Below are 22,745 nucleotides of genomic sequence, written 5' to 3' on the forward strand. Positions count from 1 at the left end.
ATGGATCTCCAGCTCGAAGGGATTTAATGAAGTCAAATATTTGCTAAAATGGCCGATGCTTCATAGCTGGGACTGCATAAGTTAGAATAAAATAAAATCACTTAGTGCTTTATCATCATCTAAAAACTATAAGTTAAGCCCCTTAGTTTGAATCCGTTTTTCTAACCAGACGGCCAGTCTGACAGGCTAAGAAAGAAAGAAAAAAAAAATTGCGGCTCTGGAGGAGCTGCAGCTCAACTTGACCTTTAAGGAAGAGCTGGAGGAAAAAAGCAGCTTATTGGAAAGGAAATCATAGGAAGTTCAGTTTGCCACGTTTACATTTATAGAGAAAAACTGAACATATGAACACGGTAGTGGCAGCATGATGGTCTGGAGAGTTTTTGGTAGCACCTCATTTGAAGGTGTGTGCATAGCACTGACATGACTGTCGTAAACATGATATAACACCCGTTATGGAGTCTTTATGAATGTTTACGACTGTCATGAAGTGTCATTCTGCAAATCACATTATTAATGCAAAGTTGATAATTTTAATGCAGATTTTAATAGAACTTTGCATTAAAAGTGTCATTATTTACCGAATTCATGTCATGACAACATTTATGAAGACTCATTTGTGTTTGTAACAGGTGTTATATCATGTTTATGACAGTCTCACGTCGGTCCTTCAAATAGTGCTACCAATTTTTCTTCCAGCCGTGATGGTGACGACTGGAGGATGGATGAAAACAAATACAAAGGAGACCTGGAGAGAAATCTGCCAGGACTCGATGACTGGCCTTTCCTTCCCGTTTCTCTGCACCACTTTGCTTTGGCCTACAACAGGAAGCAAGAAAACCTGAGAAAATGTCAGCTTTATAGTTCCAGTACATAAAAGAAACAAATGAGAAATAAGTGGTTCAGTACAAAATAAGACTGGGTGATTTATTAATCTCATCAAGATCATTAATACAAAGCAGTTAAAAGGCCACATACCATCAAACAAACTGATTGCTGGATCAAGCTGTTACAGTGCCATCAACAGAGAACTTAATAGTTATTTTGAGGGGTGGGTGGATGTGAGAGGGGCGGTTTGAAACAACAAAAGAAACCTTGGTAAGATCAACCCCATCAATACTGACACGGGGAAAACGAAGACAAAACGACAGAGTTCTCACATGAAACCAGAATGAAAATCCTCCCAAACACCGCATCGCAGGACTAGTTTGAAAAAACTCCATCCTCCTCCTCCTACCTGAACTCAGTGAATGAGCAAAAATCTATATATATATATATATATATATATATATATATATATATATATATATATATATATATATATATATATATATATATATATATATATATGTAGTTTTTTTTTTTTAGAAAGAGTTGTTCGTGGCGATTAGACGCCGACCGAGCGTTCGGGTGAGATGGAAAATGTCAGAGAAATAAAGAAAAGGAACAAACTGAGGTGGTAGACTTGTGTCTTTCCTGGCCTGATCTGTGTTGCCCAGGGTCACTGCATTTACAAACATTCCTGTGACAACTGTGGCTCTTAAACAGTACAGCCTAAAGTGCACAAAGTGTGTTACTCCCAAAAAACCAAAAACAAAACAAAAAAACAAAAAAAACAAAAACACACACACACAAAGAAACCAAAACAAACAAAAAAACACCCCCCAATTCTTTACTATGCGCCAAAACTTGTGACTTGAATATATTCCATTGCAACTTTAATACTACTCCAACCTCTGTTTGATGAGCGTAAGCATTAAAAAGTCTTTGAAAGGGAGATAAAAAGGCAATTAGTAGGATGTACAAAGTGAAGCACGCGTCGTCTGTGTGTGTAAGTGCTTGGTGTATTAAACTGGATCGTTTCCATTGCTTTGAAGCACCAGAGGGGGAAAAATTAATGGCTTTTCCTGGGAAATAATCGCATTGGCTGAACTGGAGATTGTCTGCAAATTAGCAACAGTGACCTGTTTTTATTTTTATTTTTAATTTTATTATTTTTTTTTTTTTAGCCCACTGTAGCAGCGTTGGATTCTTAAGAAAAAGACTGGAAAAAAAAAGGGGTGGTTGATGGTACGTTAAGACGGAGGGAGGAGGGAAAGGATTTTCACTTTATACAAATGACTCAGTTAGTGTATACATGTTATATATACACACAGCATGAACAAACGTACAATTTTTTATAGTGTATAGCTTTTGTTCTAAACATTACATAGGCAACTTTTCTTTTTTTTTTTTTTCCTTTTTTTAAGCGTTTTAGACACCGTCTGCTTTATTTCCGGAAAATAGAAAACAAACTAAAAAGGCACATCCGAGCGCGAGGCGTGGATCGTTTCAGTCTGTCCGAACCGAAACCAAATGTTTCAAGCCAGAAAAAAAAAAGAAAGAAAAAAAAAAAAAAGAAGAAGAAGTTGGGTTAAAAAGTTCCTTTTTTTTGTTTATTTTTCATGGGTTTCAGGCATCAGGAGCAGCCGCTGGGGGGAGAAAGAGAGAGAGAGAAAGGGAGGAGGAGGAGGAGGGTGAAAGGCTGAGCCATCCTCCTCCTAAAGCTTTGGTGGGGGAAATGCTTCCAGTGCAAAAAGTCTCAACACAAATAAAGAAGCTGGAGTCGAGGGCAGGAGGAGCACAGTGTCGGACGGCGGCGTGACGTCCGGGTGGAGGAGGCGGGCGGTCGGTTAAGACGTCGGCGTCGTAGAGTGAGGTCCGTCCAACCTGAACCTGCTGACTTTGCCCAATGCTTTGTGCAAACGGAGTGTTCTTGGCTCAGCTGTCGTGTCTGTCTGGGCCAATAGGACTGGGGTCAGAGGTCACCGCTGTTGGATTTTTCTTTTTAGAAAGAAAGAAAGAAAAAAAAAAAGAGAAAGGCAACATTTTTCTTTTGTGGCTGCAGAGAGGCTTTTAGGCAAATAACCTCCAAAACAAATAAAACAAAACAAAGACAGTTTGATACTTTACAGTCACAGTGTACAGCTTGAGATACAAAGTGAGGGAGGGGAGCGGCGGGGGGAGGGGGGGGATTCAGCTCTTTGTAGTGTTTCGTTTAGTGTTTAGAATCGCTTTAAAAACAAAAAGAAAATCCCTTTTCCCCCTGCATAAAATAAGACTTTGGCAACTGTCTTCAGTAGGACAGAAACAAAAGAAGAAAGACAAAAGCGAAGCGGATCAGCTGAAGGGTTTTGGACGATCTCTGAGCTGCAGAGGGAAAGCCGACTGACGTCAATGCCCAAAAGGAAACGGAGAAAGAAGCGCGATTGAGGCTACAGAGTCTGAGGAGCCTTGGGGGTAAAGACGCCCCCCCACCAGGAGCTGGCCGTCCCTGCGCCTCGCAGACGCTCCTGGGCTGTTTGCTAGCTGGCACAGCGGTGTGAGTTTCGTCGTTGGCACAGAGGGTTTGCGGAGGAGGCGGAGCTACTGATCCCCTGAGCGGACGAGGCAGGTGTGGTGGGATTGTTGCGGAGCGGCTCCTGTTCTTTTTCAGATCAGCGGCTCTTGAGTTTTTTTTTTTTTTTTTTTTTTTTTTTGGTGGCTTACGGGGGCGGAGTCGCCTCACTGGCTGCTGTCGGTGTTCTCCACCAATGGGAGGCTCTGCAGCGGCGGCGGCTGCAGAGCCTCCCGTTTATACGTCTTTGGCGGGAGCTTGGGGAGCTGTGGGACGGGGTTGTGGCGCGGGGGAACGGGCGGGGCGGCAGTGGGGAGCGGGCAGAGGCTGTTCTGGCTGGCGCTGAGGGGGCAACCCCGCCGGGGGACACGTGGCGATGGCGTGCTGGGCGGTGTGTTGGGCGAGCTGGGCGAGCTGTTCAGGTCCCAGTTGTAGCGGGCCACGCCCGGGCCGGGCGACGGCTGCGGGTAGTTGATGAAGATCTCCGGAGGCCGCAGGGGAACCGGCGGGGGCGTGTCGGGGAGCGGGTCCCGGGGCGGAGGGGGCGGTGGGCTGGGCAGGGGTCCGTCGTAGTGGGGGCCGTTGTAGAGCGGAGAGCGGTGCTGGTTCCTCGGCAGGGGGGGGAGCCGCGGAGGGATGGCGGGGGGGCTGTCGCACATGGAGCTCTGCTGACACACACACACACACACGGGTCAGAAAAATCACCAAAACAATGTGTCATTTAATATTTATCGCCCCCCTTTCGTGATACCACAAAATAAAATCAGGTGCTTCTATTTTCCAGATCAGGGTTTTAACAGCTTTGAGTTTTTTATTATAGTTTAGTTTTATTTTTTTGTGACTTTTTGTTCGTTTTATTCAGTTTATTTATTTATTAGATTTTTTTGGCTCTAGTTTCCTTTAATCAATAGTTAATTGACAGGAAGGCGGGTAATGAGAGGAGGGGGAAGACATGCAGCAAAGGTCGCCAAGGCTGGGAATCGAACCTGTGACGGCCGCGTCGTGGACTAAGGCCTCCATATGTGGGTTGTGCTTAACCCCTGCGCCACCACAGCACAACCCAGTCTTATTTATTTTTGAATAAAGTATTTTTTAGTTTTAGTTGGTGTTTCGAGCGTGTTTGCTATTTTTTATTACTTATTATTGGTTAAATATTGCTTTATATTAGTAGATTTTTTTAGGTGCAGAATTCAAAAAGGTCAAAGTATTGTGATGATGTTCACACTGATTGGACAATGAATTCTTAACAGAGGAAACTATTTTCTAAAGATGTATTTGATTATTGTTGATCAGCTGAATTTGAAAATCTAATAAATAGATTCATAAAATCAGAGAAGGAGCAGCATCATGAAGACCAGGAGTGATCACACTTCCACTAACCTGCTGATAGTGAAGCCAAGTTTTAGTTTAGTGCTTTAGAGCTGTTGCTAACTTTGACAATGTTTGGCACACTTTGTTTCCCCTAAATTAATTTTTCCGGGTAAGTTCTAAAGAGCTAATTTAGTTTCAGCTGAGTGAACCTTGAAATGTTTTGAGACATTTTGGTTTTCGACTGTCGGGAATTAGTCAAGTAACGATTATATCCATGCTTTTATTTTGAAGTGGGCAAAGGCCACTGTTGATGCACAACTTCCCTTTCCTTTCCTCATTTTTTAGTAGAATCTGAGCAGCAGGCTACTGAAAAACACACAACAGTTTAAGGTTGTTTATTTGCTAAAACCTTTAAAAGCATCGATCATTTCCTCTCAGTATTTTTTGTCTCGATCCGTCACATGATGTTCATGTACCGAACAATTAAATTTACTGTTTATGTGAAAAATGTGTATTTTTCACATAAATCTGAATTAAGAAACTATGTACTTTTTTTTAAACAACCTCCTCATCCGTCACATTCCTCTGATATGTCAAATGTAAATCTGTCCGAATGCGTCTACATTTCTTTTATTCAAAGATGAAAATCAGGTTCTCTCGTTTTTCTCTAGTGGAATTTTGTAAATTTCAACCGCGTTTTAAAGTTTCCCGTTTTCCCACCTCCTCTCTTGCACTCTACCAACAGTCAATTGTCACGTTTTCATTTTGTCGCCATTTCTTACTTTCGCTTCGGACACGGTGTCTTTCCTTCGAGGAGGTAGAGGAGGCGGCTTCGGCTCCTCTCCCAGCTGGTGGAGGCTGCCACAGGAGACGGACTGTAACTCTGCAAACGACCAGACAGACAATAATTTAAGAAATGAAGGAGAAAAACTATGAGAACTAAAAACTGATCACTCACTTGAAGGGTTCAGAGGACAGGGGAACATAGAGCCTGAAAGGTTCAAACACAAAGAGGCTGGTTAAGAAACAAACATTAAAAAAAAAAAGTACAAATACTTTTAAGTGATACAAATCTATGCAGATTTTTCCCCCACAAACATTTAACTTTTTAGAAATGAAACTCACTGCCGTAGGAGCTGTTGAGGTCGTGGTCAAAGACCGGGCCGAGATCAGAGGAGGCCGACGGCGGCGGGGTGGGCGTGTTGGGAGAGGTGGGCACCGAGGCCGAGGACGGGGGGTCCTGGTCGTTCTCAGCGATGCTGCGGAAGGTGATCTTGTGCTGCAGGTCCCGCTCCAGGGCCACCGGGTGGCCCTTCAGGGTGCCAGAGGTAGACGTTCGCACGGGCCGGAGCCCGGGGGACTTCAGGGAGTACGTGGTCTTCCTGGGCTGCAGACGGAGAGGAAGCGGAGGAGAATCATAAGCTGAAGGAAAAACATAAAAACGCACTCTGGCAGGAGGCTTTAAATAATTTAGAAAGAGTTACGGCGTGGTTTTAAATTCAGAAAGTTTGGATCGGGGTTTGTCCACCGCCTTCCGATTCAGCACAGATTAGAGTAAAGACGCACCAATCTGATATTAATATCCATAACGTGCTCGATCTACTCAGTCTAATTCTACGCTTTGTGCTCTGAGCGTTGTCATGCTTTATTATTCGTTTTACATTATATTTAAAATTCCTGACAACACTTTCTGAACCATTTGGAAGAAGATTTTTGTTCCAGTTAGTTTTTACGTGTCTGAACCAAACAGTCGACCTGTTGTTTCAGTTTCTTTATCGTTTATTTTACGTCGGCTGTTTTACTCCTAATTGCACTGACTGAACAAATTAAAGATGTTTTTTTCATGTTAGACCAAACTTGTGAAGCTTTAGCAAGCTAAGTGTGCAATTAAATGTGTAATTTACATCTGCATGCAAAAAAAGGAAAAAAAAAAAAAAAGAGCCATTTTTAAATGGACCCAGATCTGTTTTTCTGCACGGGACCAGTCTGATACTAAACCTCAGATATCTGTGAAAAACGTGGATGGGTCCCGAACGTATAGAAATCAGATCAAAACTTAAAGAAACCATCATCAATAACTGTTGCATGTAATTTCCCTTTGGGATCAATAAAGCATTATTGATATATAAAATATCTTAGAATCTAAAATCAGACACACAGATAATCCTAAAATAATTATTAATGGCAGATGTTGGATATAATTAATATTACCAACTTGTTTCCTCTGACTGGATGTAATAAAAATATTTTGAACTGGCCTAGTCAAAGTCCTGACTTGAATCAGACAAACAATCTGAGGAAGGTGCTAAAACATTAGGGTGGTGGCCAAGAGGCATTCCCACCTAAAACAATGTAATAAGATTTTTTTTTTACACTAATTACTGAGAACATTATGAATAATTTTCAACATGTCATTTTTTAACTAAGATACAGGTGAGAAATGTTTTGGTATTTTTTGTTTGTTTTTTCCTGAAACCACCAATCAGGAGCAGCTTCCTGTTAACTACTCATAACTCAAATACTCAACTTACAGAACCACAAACAGAATCATTTCAATCCTTTAAACCGACTCCAACAACGGAGAAAATCTTATTTTAAGATTTGATGGAGTTTTTATTTTAAAATGGAAAAAAAAAAAAGCCAGAAATTTAATTTGTGTGAAACTAAAACTGCATTCCTTTAAACACACTAAAAACATTAGAAAGGCATGAACATTGAGAGTTACACACCACCAATGTGACCAGAGTTTCTGAATCAGGTGACAGAATTACAGAGCAAAAAGCTTCGCGTTTTCACAGCAGAGTCACTTACGAATCGCGGAGGCTGCCTGGCGTTCCGCGGCTCAATTTCCAGAGACTTTTTGAACAGGTAGTCTGAAAACTCCTTCTCACTCATGTTCTCCATCGGATTCAGGTTCTCAAAGTACTTCTGCGCAACACAGGAGGCGCAGACGTTCAGATACGAGAAATATAAAGAAAAAAGAAACACATTCAAAGACAGCGGGAGTCCTCACCCTGATGTCCTGCTCCACCTTCAGGCAGTAGGGCTGGTTCTGGTACTGCTGGATCTCTCCGGTTATTTCAGCCACTTTCCGTCGCTTGCTGAAGTTGATCAGGTCTTTGCCGTGACGTCGCAGGAAGTCGGGATTGCCTTCCTCCGTCTTCAGGATGTTGGTTAAATAGATGCCTGAGGAAGAAGACAAGTTGGTTAGCGGAGAGTGAAAAGGTCAAACTTTTAACATTAGAATAAATTAGGAAATGAGAGGGTGACTGATTGTTACTCTGTGCAGGACTTACCAAAGAAAGGCACGCAGGGCGGGTTTATCGACTTTAGTTTAGCCAAGTACTTCTTAAAATGATCCTGGCTCAGTTCCACCGCTTCCTCCAAGATTTTCTTTTTCCTTTCTGGTATTGCCTGTAAAGGACAAAAACATAGGAATCAGCTGGGAATCACACGTCACATTAACTTAAAAAGTCACAAAAAAATAATTTTTTCTTTAAATTGTTCGGTTTTATGTGAATGTTTTCTGGAGGAGAGGCCCAACATGGGACCAAGAAAACAGAAAAAAGCAAAATACGACTTTTATCGGTTAAATTTCCAAAAGTTTTAATGAAGTGGTTCAGATCAAAGCATATTCAGAGTGTGAATGGCCCAGTCAAAGTTACGATTCATATTGAACTGAGAATCTAAGGCAAAACTTAAAGCCATGCTTGATTTCCTTGCACCTCACAGATACTCTGCAACTAGATCATAAAATCCCCCAAAATACTTTGACGTATGTGATTTAATGCAACATTAGGTGAATACTAAGCTAAATGTTTTCTCTGATCAAAATCAGATTGGTTTTTGCCTTTAAAGCTAAAATTACCTTTTAGAGGTCAGGTCATTTTATTTATATAGCACATTTTCAGCCACAAAGCTTTACATGAATTAGAAGGAGATGCAAACAAAACGATAAACCAAAGGAAAGAGCAAAAAGAGAAACAAACAAAAGTAGGCATAAAACTAAATGTTGGTTCTCCATGTTTGATTCTGTGAAGTGGATGAAGCTAAATGTTGATCTAAAGTATATGAACTAAATGTTCTTGTTCTGGGTTGCTAAGCAGAATAAGAATAGATGATCTGGAGTGAAGTATATAAACTAGATGAAGTATTTCCAACACTGCAGCTCACAATTAGGCCTGTCACGATAAATTTTTTCTGGGCGATATATCGTCCCAGTAAGTATCGCGATAGATGATGATATTGGTAATTTTCTAGTGACATATTGATAAAGGCACGATAATGCAAGTTCTCCTTTAGCTAAACTTTATTTTTGTAAAGAAAACTTACCCTAGAAGTAGGAGACCTTTCAAATTTCCAAAATAAAATGCAACCAGAAACAAACGCACAACCAAATGGAAATCATCAAGCTCATTTTAATTTATCCTGCGATTAATTAACTGCAATCTGATGCGACAGGAATCTGATGGACTCACCTCGAAGGTGTGGTCCAGCCTGTAGACCGGGACAGAGTTGATGGCGCTGACCACCTCCAGCACGCCGTTGAAGTTATTGAGCTCCTGGAAAACCTGCAGGATCTCGATGACCCGCGACAACACGGCGACCCGTTCCTCGTGGTTCATCATCTCGACGATACACCTGCAGCACAAATATTTATTCAAGAACCCCGAAACAAACGAGTGACGTGGGGAAAGAAAAGAAACGGGGCTCACTTCTCAAACCACAGCGTGAGGTTGGTGGTGTGGCGGATCATGCGGAGCAAGTTTGGAGAGTTCTTCTCTCGGTCCTCTTTGGTCCAGACGCTGCCCACCAGCTCTGACGGCCGGACGGCTCTGCGCACCAAGTGTCCTCATTACTACACAAAGCCTCCTTCTATCAACCTGTGTCTCCGTTTGTCTCGTTGTTTACCTGTAGAGCTCAGACTCGATCAGAGTGAGCTGGCGGGCGATCTCTATGGGGTGAAGGGTCATGAGTTCAAAGTTCTCAATCTGGCCGGCTTTGCAGATGTGCCACTCGAAGGGAGGAGGCGAGCTCTCGAAGGTGATGTTGTGACTGACGCCGTTCGACTGGATTTGAAGCTTCCGCCTGATCACCTTATTTATGGACTCCACCCACTTTCTCATAGACTTGCCTAAAAAAAAAAAAAAACAACTTTACAGGTTCTAGTGAAGACTTTAAGTACGGAAGAGGATTAGGGCCAGTAATTCTCTGAAATCTAATTATGTTAATCTACGCAAAAATCCAAATAAATCTCCAAATGCATGTCAATTATGTTGATGGATCATAAAAATACACGTGACTATTTCTATTTCCTTACTTTGGGATTTGTAAATTTGCACTGAAAGCTTGTTCCAAATTTATTTTTGATAGATTTGTCTTATAAACAATTTAAACAATTCTGATTCTGAGGGGGAAAAAAAGGTAATTTTTCTTTTCTTTGTTAGTGGCCCCTCATTCTCTTCTGCATTAATGTGTTTGGCATAAACATGTTTAATATTTTGTTAAATTCAGGGGATTGGTGTAAAAATTGGGACATGGAGGTCATGAACTTTGACTGGAATGTAGAAAAAAAGCTAAGTGACAATTAGCTCCGATGTAAAATCCTCTCCAACGAAAGCAAGTTTCACCTCAAACCCCACTAGGTTTTTCACTCCACATCACTTTTCCATTGTTTAATTACACAGACTGTATTTCTGACACACACAGAATTACTGGGGGTGAAACTAACTCATGCTTTTGCAGAAAGCCTTCGCTTTTTGTTTGTATATAAATGTTAAATGGATTGACTGACCTCGGAGTTGCAGTTTTTTGGTGATGTATTCCTCCAGCTGAACTCTCAGGTCTGGATTGTTCTCAAAGTCATAGAAATGATGTTCGACCCACTGGCGGAAAACGTTGAGGACCCTGTGAAGCGTCACACATTCATTAAACATTAAACTCCTGCTGTAGTTTCATTGTCTTGGGGATTAAATCCTTTACAGCAGCTGCCCATCATTCGTTCTGTGATACTAAGAAGCTTTCAGGTTTCAATGCTGCTAAGTAGATTAACGTAAACTCTGCTAAACCGTTTAAGCATATAAACTCAACTTTATTAGCAAAGTAATTTTGTGACACGCTGAGAATATCTGGGTTCTTGAATTGAAAGAGTAGCTAAAGACCAGAATAAGACAGAGACAGTCTCCGCTGTTGCTCTGTGAAGAGCCAGAAAACTTCTGGGTGTGTTGGAATAAAAACGTCCCCATTACTTCAACTGAGGCGACACAAAAAAAGAGAAACTAAACTAACTATAGCACCCAAAATTTGGGATCTTAATCTGCGGCAACTGACTCATAAAATTGTCCAGCTGAATGAACATTTTCGCTTCACGTTACATTTTTATGAAAACATTTTTCTGTGCCACACAAATTAAACATAAAGGGTCTTAAACTGATCAAATCTTCAGAGGAGAGTTTATTCAGGGAGCCGTTCAAATCCGTGTGAACGTTTTTTTTTTTTTTTCCAAATTGATTTTTATCACTTGAATAAATGGCATTTAGCACTTTCCACATTCCTGGAGAAACGCCAAACCAAACGAGAACGACCTGTACTTGGACGACGGCGGTACCTGAGCTGGACCGGCTGGACATACTCCCTTCGGAACCGCTGGAGTTCGGCCGTCGTTGGCGGGTCGCCGTTCCAGATAGCCACTTCGTCGTCGCCGTTCCCTGACTCGGGGATATTAATCCTGAGAAAATATTGTGATATTTAGGACAGGAAGCAGTAAAACTGTAACACCTGGACTGCAGAGATTTTAACCACAAACTTCAATGTAGATCCGACGAAAAACAGGAACATGTCTGGAGCCAAAATCGGTTACATTTCATTGGACTGATTACAGCTAGGGCTGAAACGATTAATTGGATTTAATCGTGTTGAATCAATTATTGAAATAATCATTGACCGAAGCACAGACTCAATCAAAAAAGGTAATTGCTGAAAAAACAACAAACTCAGAGCTGTCATTAAGCCAAAACTGAAGAAAATATATTTACATATTGCATTGAAGATGAGAAAACTTATTTGTCTTTAAATATGTTTTACCCAGAACTCTTCAAGTGGCTTAGTTTTGATTTCACCAGGTTCAAATTATGTAAAAAAACAAAAAAAACAAAAAACTAACTATGAAGCTATCGAATCATTAATCAGTTGATCAAAAACTCGTCACGTTACTAGAACTGATGTTAAGTCAAGCAGAAACGGCTGAACCTTTCACATGTTGAGGCTAAAAGTTTTTTTTTAAGTAGTTAAATGAAAAATCTTCAGAATGTGTCAGTCGTCTTATTCAATTAATCACTTAATCATCAGAATAATTGATGGAATAATCAAATACTAAAATAATTGTTAGCTGGACATCTAATCACAACCCAATAAAATTCATTAAAGATTGTAATGTCAACATTTTCAAGAGGTATGAATACTTTAGGAATGTACTTCAGTAAAACTAAATATGGGAAAATGGTGCTGTAAAGATGTAAAGAGACCGCGGCAGTAGAAAGTGTGTGTGTGTGTGTGTGTGTGTGTGTGTGTGTGTGTGTGTGTGTGTGTGTGTGTGTGTGTGTGTGTGTGTGTTTACTGTATTTTTGCCATAGTAAACTGTACCTGTCTATAAGAAGGGTGAGCAGCTCCTGTGGTTTGCAGAATGATCGGTAGGTGGTGAGAAATGTGCGCACAAAGTTGGGATCTAAAACAAATCAAAGAAATCCAGTAGAAATATTATATAATATTATGCAATACAATAGAAACAACACAATAGATTTTGTTTGCTTGCTGAATGGCCTGCAGCAGCTTACCAGCATACATGTGGTAGGTGAGCCTCTCTATGAGCTTGACCACGGTGCCGGCCTTGATGATGGGGATGCCAGTCTTGCTCTGCACTCGGTCCTCGAACACGATGTTCTCCTCCGAGTCCTGCACGGCGAACTGGTAGACCTCCGGCGAGGGCAGCCTGAGCGGACGCTGCTGCTCCTCCGTCTGCAGGATGGAGTCCAACATGCGGTCTAACGTGGAGCGGTACTGAAGCGCCATCAGCGCCGCCATCCAGTTCGCCTTCTCCTCCGCTGTCCGTGCGCAGAAAACCGCAGAGTTTTCGTCTTTGAAAATGAGTTCGAACGCATGCTGCAGCTCCTGGGAGTCCTCGCGGTCCACAATGCGGATCTTCCGCAGCACGAACTTCTCTTTGAGGCGGTACTCCGCGCCGCTGCCGGACCCCGGCAGCCGCGAGCTCTGATTGGCCTTGCAGCTGATCATGAGGCCGTCGAACAGGAAGTTGTGTCTCTCGTGCTTGGCGCCGGCTCGTATGAGCGTCCCCTCGGTGATGAACTCGTTGCAGCACTGGCCGATGTCTTTCCCCTCCCAGCCGTCGATGCTCTTCTGGATCTCGATCATTCGCTTGATGGCCAGCTGCTTGCCGCGTACCTGCCGGCTGTAGCGGCGGTAAATGGCCTCGCTGGGGGAAAAGACAAAAATATACCAACGAATCAAAAGAGACAATCTGGCAGCATGACGTTTTGGTGTAAATATGTGCAATAAATGAACTCAGCCAATGAGAGGCAAGCGTTTCCATCCTGTGGGCGGGAACATACACAGGTTTACGACGAGGCTGGTGCTTGACGTAGATGCGCTCCACACTGGACTGCAGGTTAAGCAAGGCAGTAATCGCCTGTTTCAGACATTCTCTGTCGTCTTGTTCTTTGCTACGTTCCTGGAGTTGCTGTAAAAGAGAAACGCATTACTATAACTCACGATATCAATCAAAATATACCGGCAGATGTTTGGCATGAGAAACGATGCTGCAGAAGAACAATGGCTCTGAAACTCTAATAATCTCTAACACAATAAATGAGTTTACCTTTCAGCGCAAGAGAACAGAATGTGACGCGTTTGATGCCAACAGGAAAAGTGTTTCAGTCTTACCGCTCACCAAGAGGCTCCGACTTTAAAAACACGACTTACCGGGTCCGTCCTCACGCTCGTGTTTTCAACAACAGTAAGACGGTGAGAGTCTTAAGCTACAGCCAAAATATCAGTGGGAAAAGAGACTCTCTCTCTGCACTTTGAGGTTTGATTTCATCCTATTCATTCATTCAAGGATTGTAAAACGAAGACGACAAAATTTTATTGGCCTTGTTTCTAGTGTTTATAGCACAGGTGTCAAACTTAAGGCCCGGGAGCCAAATCTGGCCCGCCGTAGCTTTTTATGTGGCCCTCTGGACTCCAAATTACTTCCAGTTTTTCACAAATTTGCAAAAAATAAATAAATAAAAAATAAAACACACACACACACACACACACACACACACACACACACACACACAAAATCAACAAATTTCCAAATTTTTTCCTGATTTTACTGCAAATATTCTCAAAATTGGTCAAAAACATTGAATCGGCAACTATGGCGAGTGACAAAGAGTCACATTTAATATCATACATTAGCACAAATATTGTAAAAAAAAACAAAAATTAAAAACATTTCTTAATATTCACCACAAAATCTGTAATTTTGATTGCAAAAAAAAAAAAAAACCTAAAACAATCACAAAACCCTGGAGGAAAAGCTATCGATTGATATTTAACATTTTTATTGGTTTTATCAAGAGATTCTGGTACAACCGGCCCTTTAATAACATTCAGATTTTTGTCTCATTTCACCCACTGAAATGAGACAAAATTAACTTACAATTACAGTAAAAATTAGGAGGTCATTATAAGTCGATAATTCCTTAATATTGATGAAACCGTATTGATTATTTCCCTTATAACTAGTACTTTTCTCATTAACTTTAAGGAATTATTGACTTAAACCAAGCTCATATCATACAAAGTTTCTTGTATGTTGGTTTGGTCTTACTAGACCAAAAACAATTAGCAACATTTTGTGTTTTTGCCGTGTATTTCTGTGGCCTTACAGAGAAAACTCATGACTGACCAAAACAAAAGTGGACAAAGTTCCCCCCCAAATTATCTGGGTTATTAATCAACACTTTAACTACGAAAGGAAAATCAGAAACCGCTTACAACGAAAGGATTTCACATTTTACAGTGTAATCAATATTAGATAAATTATGTCTAAATAAAAAGAGAAGAGCCATCTTTGAATAATATTTAATTAATCCAGTTAAGATGACAAAATATATTTTTTATACTGTATTTTAATTTTAATAGATTTTATTAAGGATCACACTTGCAGATTTTTGTCTGTTTTTAACAGATTTGAACATCAAGTGTTTTCTAAAGTATTAAAATCACATTTTTCCCTTTTTTGTTTATTACTGTTAAAAGTTGACCTCTATATATTAGAATAACTCTGAACGCAGCATGCAAAAATCAAGAAATTTTTTTTAAAAAGGGAACATTAAAGTGTTATAATGAGCGCATACCTGCAGTAGCTCAAAGTAGTGCAGACAGTGGTACACTGGAACCTTCATCAGCTGGGGAAGGACATACTGAACGCACTCCTTAAAACCTCCCGTATTAGACTGCAGACAGAAAAGAGAGTAGTTAGAAATGTTGGAAATAAACAGGCATGTAGTATTTTGAACTTCTGCACAAAAAACGGCTTAATTATCAACCAAAATAAAACCCAAACAGTGACCAAAAGTAGCTTTTATTACTCTGTCACTTTTGTTTTCTAAATGAATTCAGTCTGGTGTGTTTCCACATGACTGCAGGGGGTCAAGGAGAGAAGTGAAAGCTAAATAACTTTTTTTTTAACTTGAGGATAAAATGAAAACATACAAAACACACACAGGCCATGTAAATGTTTCAGTGTGAGACTGCCAGAGAGGAGGACGAGCGAGCCGGCACGATGACTGTCTGGGTGGGGCCAAAGTATCCACTTTAATCTTTGATCCCCTGATAAATGACTCAGAATCAATATCCCTGTACTTAGACTCCTCAGCGGCAGCTACAGCGTCTGGCTGGGGAGGAAGAGTCTGGCTCATGGAAAACAAAGGCTTCAGCTGCCCGATGCGCCTTGACGGACCGCGGGAAAACGGCGAGCGGAGAAGGAACGAAACCGCGCATTTTTACTGCGCAACCTGTAGGGAAGTACTGACAACGACCTGCATGTTTCCAAGAATACGGTTTATTACGGTCAAATGTGAAATGACATCACATCCTCCTGATTGAGCAGAAAAGGGCCGAGGCTTTCCACATGTTCATTTTACAAGTTTTTATTATTTAGCAGCTACAAATGATCAAGCATTTTCTAAAGTGGTGCTATGTGACTGCATTTAATAAAACTCATTATCTACAAAAGGAATTCCTTTGTTTGTTTGCATTTCAAAAAATTATATATATATATATATATATATATAATAATCAGAATGTGCCATATTTAAAAATTTGATTAATCGTCAGAATGATCAATATAATAGTTAAATTAATTATTAGGTGCAGCCCAAGTTTCTGTCTTTATTTGGTTTTCTTTTAGACCAGGGGTGGGCAACTCCAGGCCTCGAGGGCCGGTCTCCTGCAACTTTTAGATGTGTCTCAACTTCAACACACCTGAGTCAAATAATTAGGTTGTTAGCAGGACTCTGGAGAACCTGACTGCATTTAGGAGGTGATTCAGCTGTTGGATCCAGGTGTGTTGGACCAGGGATACATCTAAGAGTTGCAGGACACCGGCCCTCGAGGACCAGGATCGCCCACCCCTGTTTTAGACTATCTTGCATACGTTTTCAAACCCACAAACATTTTCACATTTTAACTCCAAGCAACCACAAACTTGAGTCTCTAACAGATTTTATGGAACCGGTTTGAACACACAGACACAGAATTACAAAGCGGAAAGGAAATAACCAGCTCAAACTTTAAGTCTCATCGTTAGGGAGGAACTGGTATGGAAATCTGGGCCAATATCGGTATCAGATATTAATATTGCTCTACGGACGTTGCACATATTTCTACACATTTCAACAACATGAAAAACTGACTCTGCTTCAGCTAAACCCCCTACAACCCTGCATCACTGTCACATGACCAAACAAAAACCACATGGCCGCCTCCTGCCCTGTCCTGAAACACAAGATGATGTAAATAAACACCAGTCCTATAAGTTGTCACTTATCAGACTGATAAATTCATCGATATATCAATTTTTATCATTCATATTTATCATATTCTTTCTGAAACTCCTAAGTAAAGGTCGGATTTGTGGACAGAACAGCAAATAGTTGTCTGTGGATGATCACAGATCCTCCAGAGTTACTGACGGCCGTCTCAACTCCTCGGTTTAACTACACGTAACATTCGTTTTAAAAACACACAGTAGTTCTGCACTGATTTGTGTTCCTCGCATCACACTGAAGGTCGTCAGACTCAAGAAAGAAAATGTGGAAAAAGTTGCTTGAAAAGCAAAATATAAGGACAGAGATATCTTAATACTCCTTTCTCTTTGTGTCGATTGTCGTCACACCTGAGCACGCAGGCTGGAATAATAAAATGTGATGTTGGTGAATGTCACAGGATCCTACTTTCCTTCATGCATCGTCCAGCTGCCACTATTCTAGGATGCATCTTCACACACACGTTTTAAATTAAAGCATTTTTATGAGTGCTACATATAGGCCTCTCACAATAATCAATAAATCAATTAATCACATGATAAATTAAAACAAACTCAATAACTTCCCTTGGCGTGATTTATCGTTTTTCTCTTTCTGCCATAAACGAGATGACAAAAGACTTTTTGAGAATAATTTTGTTTTCTGAGACTTTGTAATTCATTTTATTTGTTGTTTCTGTTGTTTTGTTTATTTATTTTGGAGGTTTAAAACGTCTTCCAGTCCCAGTGCTAAATGTTCATTAGAATTTAACGTTTATTGATGTTTCAGAATGCGTTTCTGCATAATTATTATTATGCCATCACCATTATGTTACTTAAAAATGGTGTCAAAGAAATAATGTTATCGTTTATCGCGATAACTTCTGGAACAATTTATCGCCCAGCAAAATTTGTTATTGCGACAGACCTATCTATACATCAAGTCAAGCTTAAAAAAGAGCATCTATAATTGTAAACGTATCTCAAATATAATCAAAAGACAGAAAGCTACATAAAACTCTCAACACAATGTTCCTGTGACACTCTGAGGCTCAGTTCTGGTCTTTTGACATCACTTCGATACGAGATGAGCTTTGAGTCGTTGGCACCCCAGCGCTCTCCCTCCTCAGGAGAGAAATTGCGAGCAGTGTGCCTGACTGTTCTATTTTTAAAAGCCGATGTAATTTACCCACAATACCAGACGGATCAGAGAGCAGCGGCTTGGAGGCTGACAGACGCATCCATCTGACAGCCAGGGAGGGAGAGAGAGGCGGCTGGTCATAGGAGCGTACGCAATGAGACAACAGATGAGGGGAGGAAGAGGCGGCTGATGATGTCACTGCCTCATGTTTGAACACTGTTACAGCAAAAGCTGCGATGTGTATTCAGTAAGGCTGTGTTCACACTGCAGCCTGAAGTGACCCAATTCCGATTTTTTGTCAAGTTAGATTTTTTTGCAGGGTCGTTCACACTTCCAAAAAAACCCAGACCTGAACTCCAAACGGCCTGAAAGTGTCCCGCATGCGCAGTAGAGGGCGCAATAGCGTCAGAGTTCTCAGTGTTCTGCCAACCGCCATAAAAAGAAGAAGTGCTCAGTGTTTGCTGAAGTAAACATGGAAGCTAACGGTGGAGCTTAGCTTACATATTTGAAGTTATTATCCGGCCGGAGCAGCATATTAACAACTTAATCCTCATTGTAGTCCAATAATCCATCATGGTTTTTGTTTTTCTTCCCTCGGGCGCGTATCGGGACGCAAAATAGTGACATTTGTCAAACATCAAGGACGTTCAGGAAGGATAGACTGAATGGGATTGTTGAGCAATCTGATGGCCAGTGGGAGACGGCTATTTCTGAGTCTGGCTGTTCTGCAGCGGATGCGAAGGAATCTCCTGCCAGATGCCAACCGGATGAACAGACCATGGAGAGGACGGGTGGAATCAAAGAGGATCTGGTTAGGTCTGGTTAAGAAGCATTTGTGTACAATGCTCTGGACAGGGGGAAGTGGAGTCCCAAAGATGATCTCTGCTGTCTTCACGACTCTTTTCAGTAACTTCCAGTCTGAGACCTTGCAGCTCCCAGACCAGATGGAGATACTGCTGGTCAGCAGGCTCTGAATGGTTCCTCTGCAGAAGGTGAAGAGGATGAAAGGAGGGAGGGAAGCCCTTGTCATTTGTCTCAGAAAGTGAAGTGATATAAGGTGACCAGCAAAGGTTATTTGCAATGTGAATGTGACCTGGACAATAGGTCACATTTGAATCGGATACATATCGGATATCCAAGTGGCCCGGGTCGCATTCCAAAAGAATTCGACCTGTGCTGTTCAGATTGTCATGAAAATATCAGATACAGGTTGCATTACGTCAAAAATAAATAAATAAAATAAATAAATCGGAATTGGGTCACTTTAGGCCAGCTCCGCCCCCATGCTGACTTAGAGCAATCATCTCCCAATCATTACAGGGCACTTGTCAGCAACTGATCAATCAGCGTTCAAAGTACTACGACATTATTGACAGTATCTATCATAGGAAACACGCTGCAGTCAGAGAGATGTTGAGGAAAATAATAGATAATCACGGATAATCAGTTGTCAGTGGGGAATATGCAATCCTCACAGCCGTTACCCAGGAAGTGTAGAGGGCGGAATACAATTGATTACATTTCCAAAATCAAAAATGAGTCTGGAATAACGCAGGAAATGGATCGTGGATTGCAGTCCACCTCACGTCCAGTTGAATGAAACGGATGGAGGGGAACTACCACGTTAGTAAACACCGTGAAGGTAACAGGTAATAAACATCGCATTTTCTGACATAACGCACTTACTGATAGCGCCGTGCTAACGACTCACGGCTAAGCGTCAAATAAACACAACTCAGTTAAACTAAAGCGATGCTAAACATCTAATCATTTCCAGATCAATAAGTGAAGGTAGTTATGCTGGATTTTATGCGTGTAGATTCCAACGGTAGCTCTGGCAGCATGAAAACAGACTGCGCTAACTGCTACATTGGCATTCAAACATCGTCTCATGCTACCGTTTATTTCTAAACATCTTCATGAAGGCAGATTTTCCACAAGCCGGTATTATTTAAGTCATTACTCACCCATTTTGTACGTGCAAAGTGCATCCCACAGCGTTCACACTCACATCAAATTGACTTTTTTTTTTTTTCCCTCTCGGGATTTATCGTTGATTTCTCCGTTATTTCCCGCTAATAACCTTACAGACCTGATGTAGGACTAGTTACAGAATTTTCTTGCCCGCCGTCTTTGCCTCAGTGTTTGTTTATAAGGCAAAATGACACAAAAATGTCTCAGGTAACTCATTGAGGTCCGTTACGTCTCCCATAGTAACAGCTGGGTTGTCGGAGGACAGTTCCATTTCCGCTAGGGGGCGGGGCCGGCGTCATGTGACTCTGTGACCTCATAGGCCTCTGTGACTTGGAAGTCACAGAGGCCTATGAGGTCACAGAGGTCTGTGAGGTCACAAACCTCACAGACCTCACAGAGACGTGACATCACAAAGGTCTGTGACGTCACAACGGCTAGTGAGATTTTAAAAATCTCTACAAATAAAAGAAATCTGAAATTTGAAGGCTCTTGCAGTCGACCCCTCTTTACTCTGATGGCTCCAAATAAAATCGATTGCCATCCACTTATCTTGAAAAGCCATCAAAGTCATAACTTTAGAAGAAAAAATAATGCATGGGTTTCAAAATGTTAGAAAATCTTAGAAGTGTGGCTAGTTTTTTCCCTAATTTTTAAACCATTATGCAGTAGTGTGACAAAATGCTTTCGCCTGTGTGACAGTTTTTCTTTAATCAATACAACAAGGTAAAATTAAAAGCATATTTTTAACTCCCCGTGCTCGCCGTCTTTCACGTGAAGCGTACGTGAAAATAAACACCGGGTGAGAGTATTCAGGGCACGGCGGCTAACTGGGGTCTGACTGGTGGTAAACGCAGTGAGGCCTCAATCTGAGCCACAACACCGTTGAAGTACACACAGTCTGCTGTTCTCCTTTTGACTTCAATAAGCACATGAAAAGATAGAGAGAGAGCTCCATTTATATATGTATACAATAAATGAGAAGTAGGCATTTCAGGTTATAGGCTTGAAACGAGCAGAAAATTGTCCCGTTTCGTAAATACTGTTACACTAAGTGGGGTTGAAACCCTGCGATGCTTCACTTAGCCACAATAGTCTCTGGCCTGAGAAAACAACAGCAAATATTTCATCTTCAAAGGCTGCCAAACTGCACCCCACCGGGCCTATTTCAATGCTATTCTCGCGAGGAATGTCCAAATAAAACAAAACGGCGGCAGAGAATCAAGCGTACGCAGACAGGACGGTGAAATATGTCATGACATGCCTTCGAACCGTATTTTACCCACGCTCAGATCAAAACAGAAGCAGGAACGAGTGCCGAGTGTGATGGGTAATAAGCAACTTTAAGATGCAAGTTCAAACAGCAAAATGAGTTTTTATGAAATGACCAGCAGGTAATGTTGTGCCCTTCAAATGAAAAACATGTCACTGCAGCTTTAATGATGGGGAATTAAAGTAAAGCTGCATTCATTAAAAAAAAACTTTTTTTCAGTTTTTTTTTATGAATGCGGATAGAAAAATGAAAATGTTCTCTGAGCGGCTGAGCTCCGGTTCAAAACCTCACCCCGAAGTGTTGGCAAACTGTTTGTCTCTGCATCATTTCATGGAAGTGCTCATTGAATTTCTTGCCAAGAATGTCCTGCGACAGGGTCTCGTACGGGTCAAACGCCTGCTCCTGTAAGCACACAGAACGAGCCAGAGCATTACTAATCAAAACACAGCCATTCACGCAGAAATAACCCGCTACTCATGCTGTCATTATATTTAGTCATTTGTGCTGAGCATCTAGCTATTTCTAGTGCACAAATGGTGAGAAAGCAAACATTGCGTTTCATTATCGGCCTTCATTTTGGTAATTACTGACCAAATGTTGGATTTTAACTAATAAATCTTTGACATAATTTGCAAGCTGATATTAAATATATATAATTTTTTTTACAGGTACGTAGCTTTTATTTGCTCTATTAAAACTCAAATCTGATAGAGTTTCCAGAAAATATCTTTATTTTTGCTTGAACAAAAACATGAAAAACAAGCTAAAAAAAAGAGGTTATGAAACAGATTTTTATGCTTTTTGGTAAGAGTGGGTGATATAAGTTTGGGATTTTATCACAAATGTTTGTGATAAGAAAGGTCATGATTTAAAAAAAACTATTACTAATTTTTTTTGGTAAATGTATGAATGGCAGGCATCCGTAGCTCCGCAAACACAAATATTGATTATATTTTCAAATTTACTTATATTTATAGATGCACTAATGACACAAGCTGAAGAAAATTGCAACAAAAAAAAAAAAAAAACATTTCAGCTCATATCATCAGTTTTGTTTTTTAATTACCACCAATAACTGACTCAATAACCATTTCCTGATCAATGATGCATGTTACCTCTGCTAGGTCTTCAAAGCAGCTGCCCACCAGCGGATGAGGACTGCCGTCAGCAGTCATCTCCACCGCGTCCTCGATCAGACCCAGGAGCTTCACGGTCAGCTCGTGGATGTCCAAGATGTTGCTGAAGATCACCTCGACATCCTGCAACAACAAAAACAAAAAAACTGGTGAGCTGTGTGAACAATCAGTACTTAGTTTCTCTTTTTTCTAGTTACAGTAACTTGACAGATTTGACAGTGCACCAAAGTGGACAGATCAAGTATTTTTGGTCTGATTTTTAGTGCAACTATCTTAGTTAGCTTGAAATAAGACAAAACTAACTTACAAGTAACTTTTCAGCGAGATATAGGAACTTGTCTTAAGTTAACGACTCCTCCTTATATTGATAAAAAAGTTATAGTTCCACTGACACATTATTTCACTTATAATAAGACATTTTTCTCATGTTACAAGTGAAACAATCTGCC

The 22,745-nt window shown here is 40.9% G+C and overlaps 1 protein-coding gene across 2 annotated transcripts in view; it reads right to left on the minus strand.

The window, feature by feature from the left end:
- Positions 1–898: 898 nt before the first annotated feature.
- sos2 (son of sevenless homolog 2 (Drosophila)) overlaps positions 899–22,745 on the minus strand; it is a 43,585-nt gene continuing 21,738 nt past the window's right edge. The window contains exons 6-23 of one of the 2 annotated variants that reach the window (XM_014994194.2): positions 22,276–22,419; positions 21,452–21,562; positions 15,106–15,204; positions 13,309–13,436; positions 12,517–13,172; positions 12,326–12,407; positions 11,292–11,411; positions 10,479–10,591; positions 9,596–9,818; positions 9,400–9,519; positions 9,163–9,325; positions 7,981–8,098; positions 7,698–7,870; positions 7,496–7,612; positions 5,810–6,071; positions 5,643–5,675; positions 5,467–5,567; positions 899–4,038 (exon numbers count right to left, since the gene is read on the minus strand). In XM_014994194.2, coding sequence (XP_014849680.1) covers positions 3,541–4,038; positions 5,467–5,567; positions 5,643–5,675; positions 5,810–6,071; positions 7,496–7,612; positions 7,698–7,870; positions 7,981–8,098; positions 9,163–9,325; positions 9,400–9,519; positions 9,596–9,818; positions 10,479–10,591; positions 11,292–11,411; positions 12,326–12,407; positions 12,517–13,172; positions 13,309–13,436; positions 15,106–15,204; positions 21,452–21,562; positions 22,276–22,419 — 3,261 coding nt within the window. In that variant the 3' untranslated portion in view covers positions 899–3,540. Of the gene's footprint in view, positions 4,042–5,466; positions 5,568–5,642; positions 5,676–5,809; positions 6,072–7,495; positions 7,613–7,697; positions 7,871–7,980; positions 8,099–9,162; positions 9,326–9,399; positions 9,520–9,595; positions 9,819–10,478; positions 10,592–11,291; positions 11,412–12,325; positions 12,408–12,516; positions 13,173–13,308; positions 13,437–15,105; positions 15,205–21,451; positions 21,563–22,275; positions 22,420–22,745 lie in introns of both variants that reach the window. The other variant, XM_088002343.1, reaches the window with a different exon arrangement.

The sequence above is a fragment of the Poecilia mexicana genome, unplaced genomic scaffold, assembly GCF_051168715.1.
Source record: "Poecilia mexicana isolate PSO_F unplaced genomic scaffold, ASM5116871v1 scaffold_22, whole genome shotgun sequence".
NCBI lineage: Eukaryota > Metazoa > Chordata > Actinopteri > Cyprinodontiformes > Poeciliidae > Poecilia > Poecilia mexicana.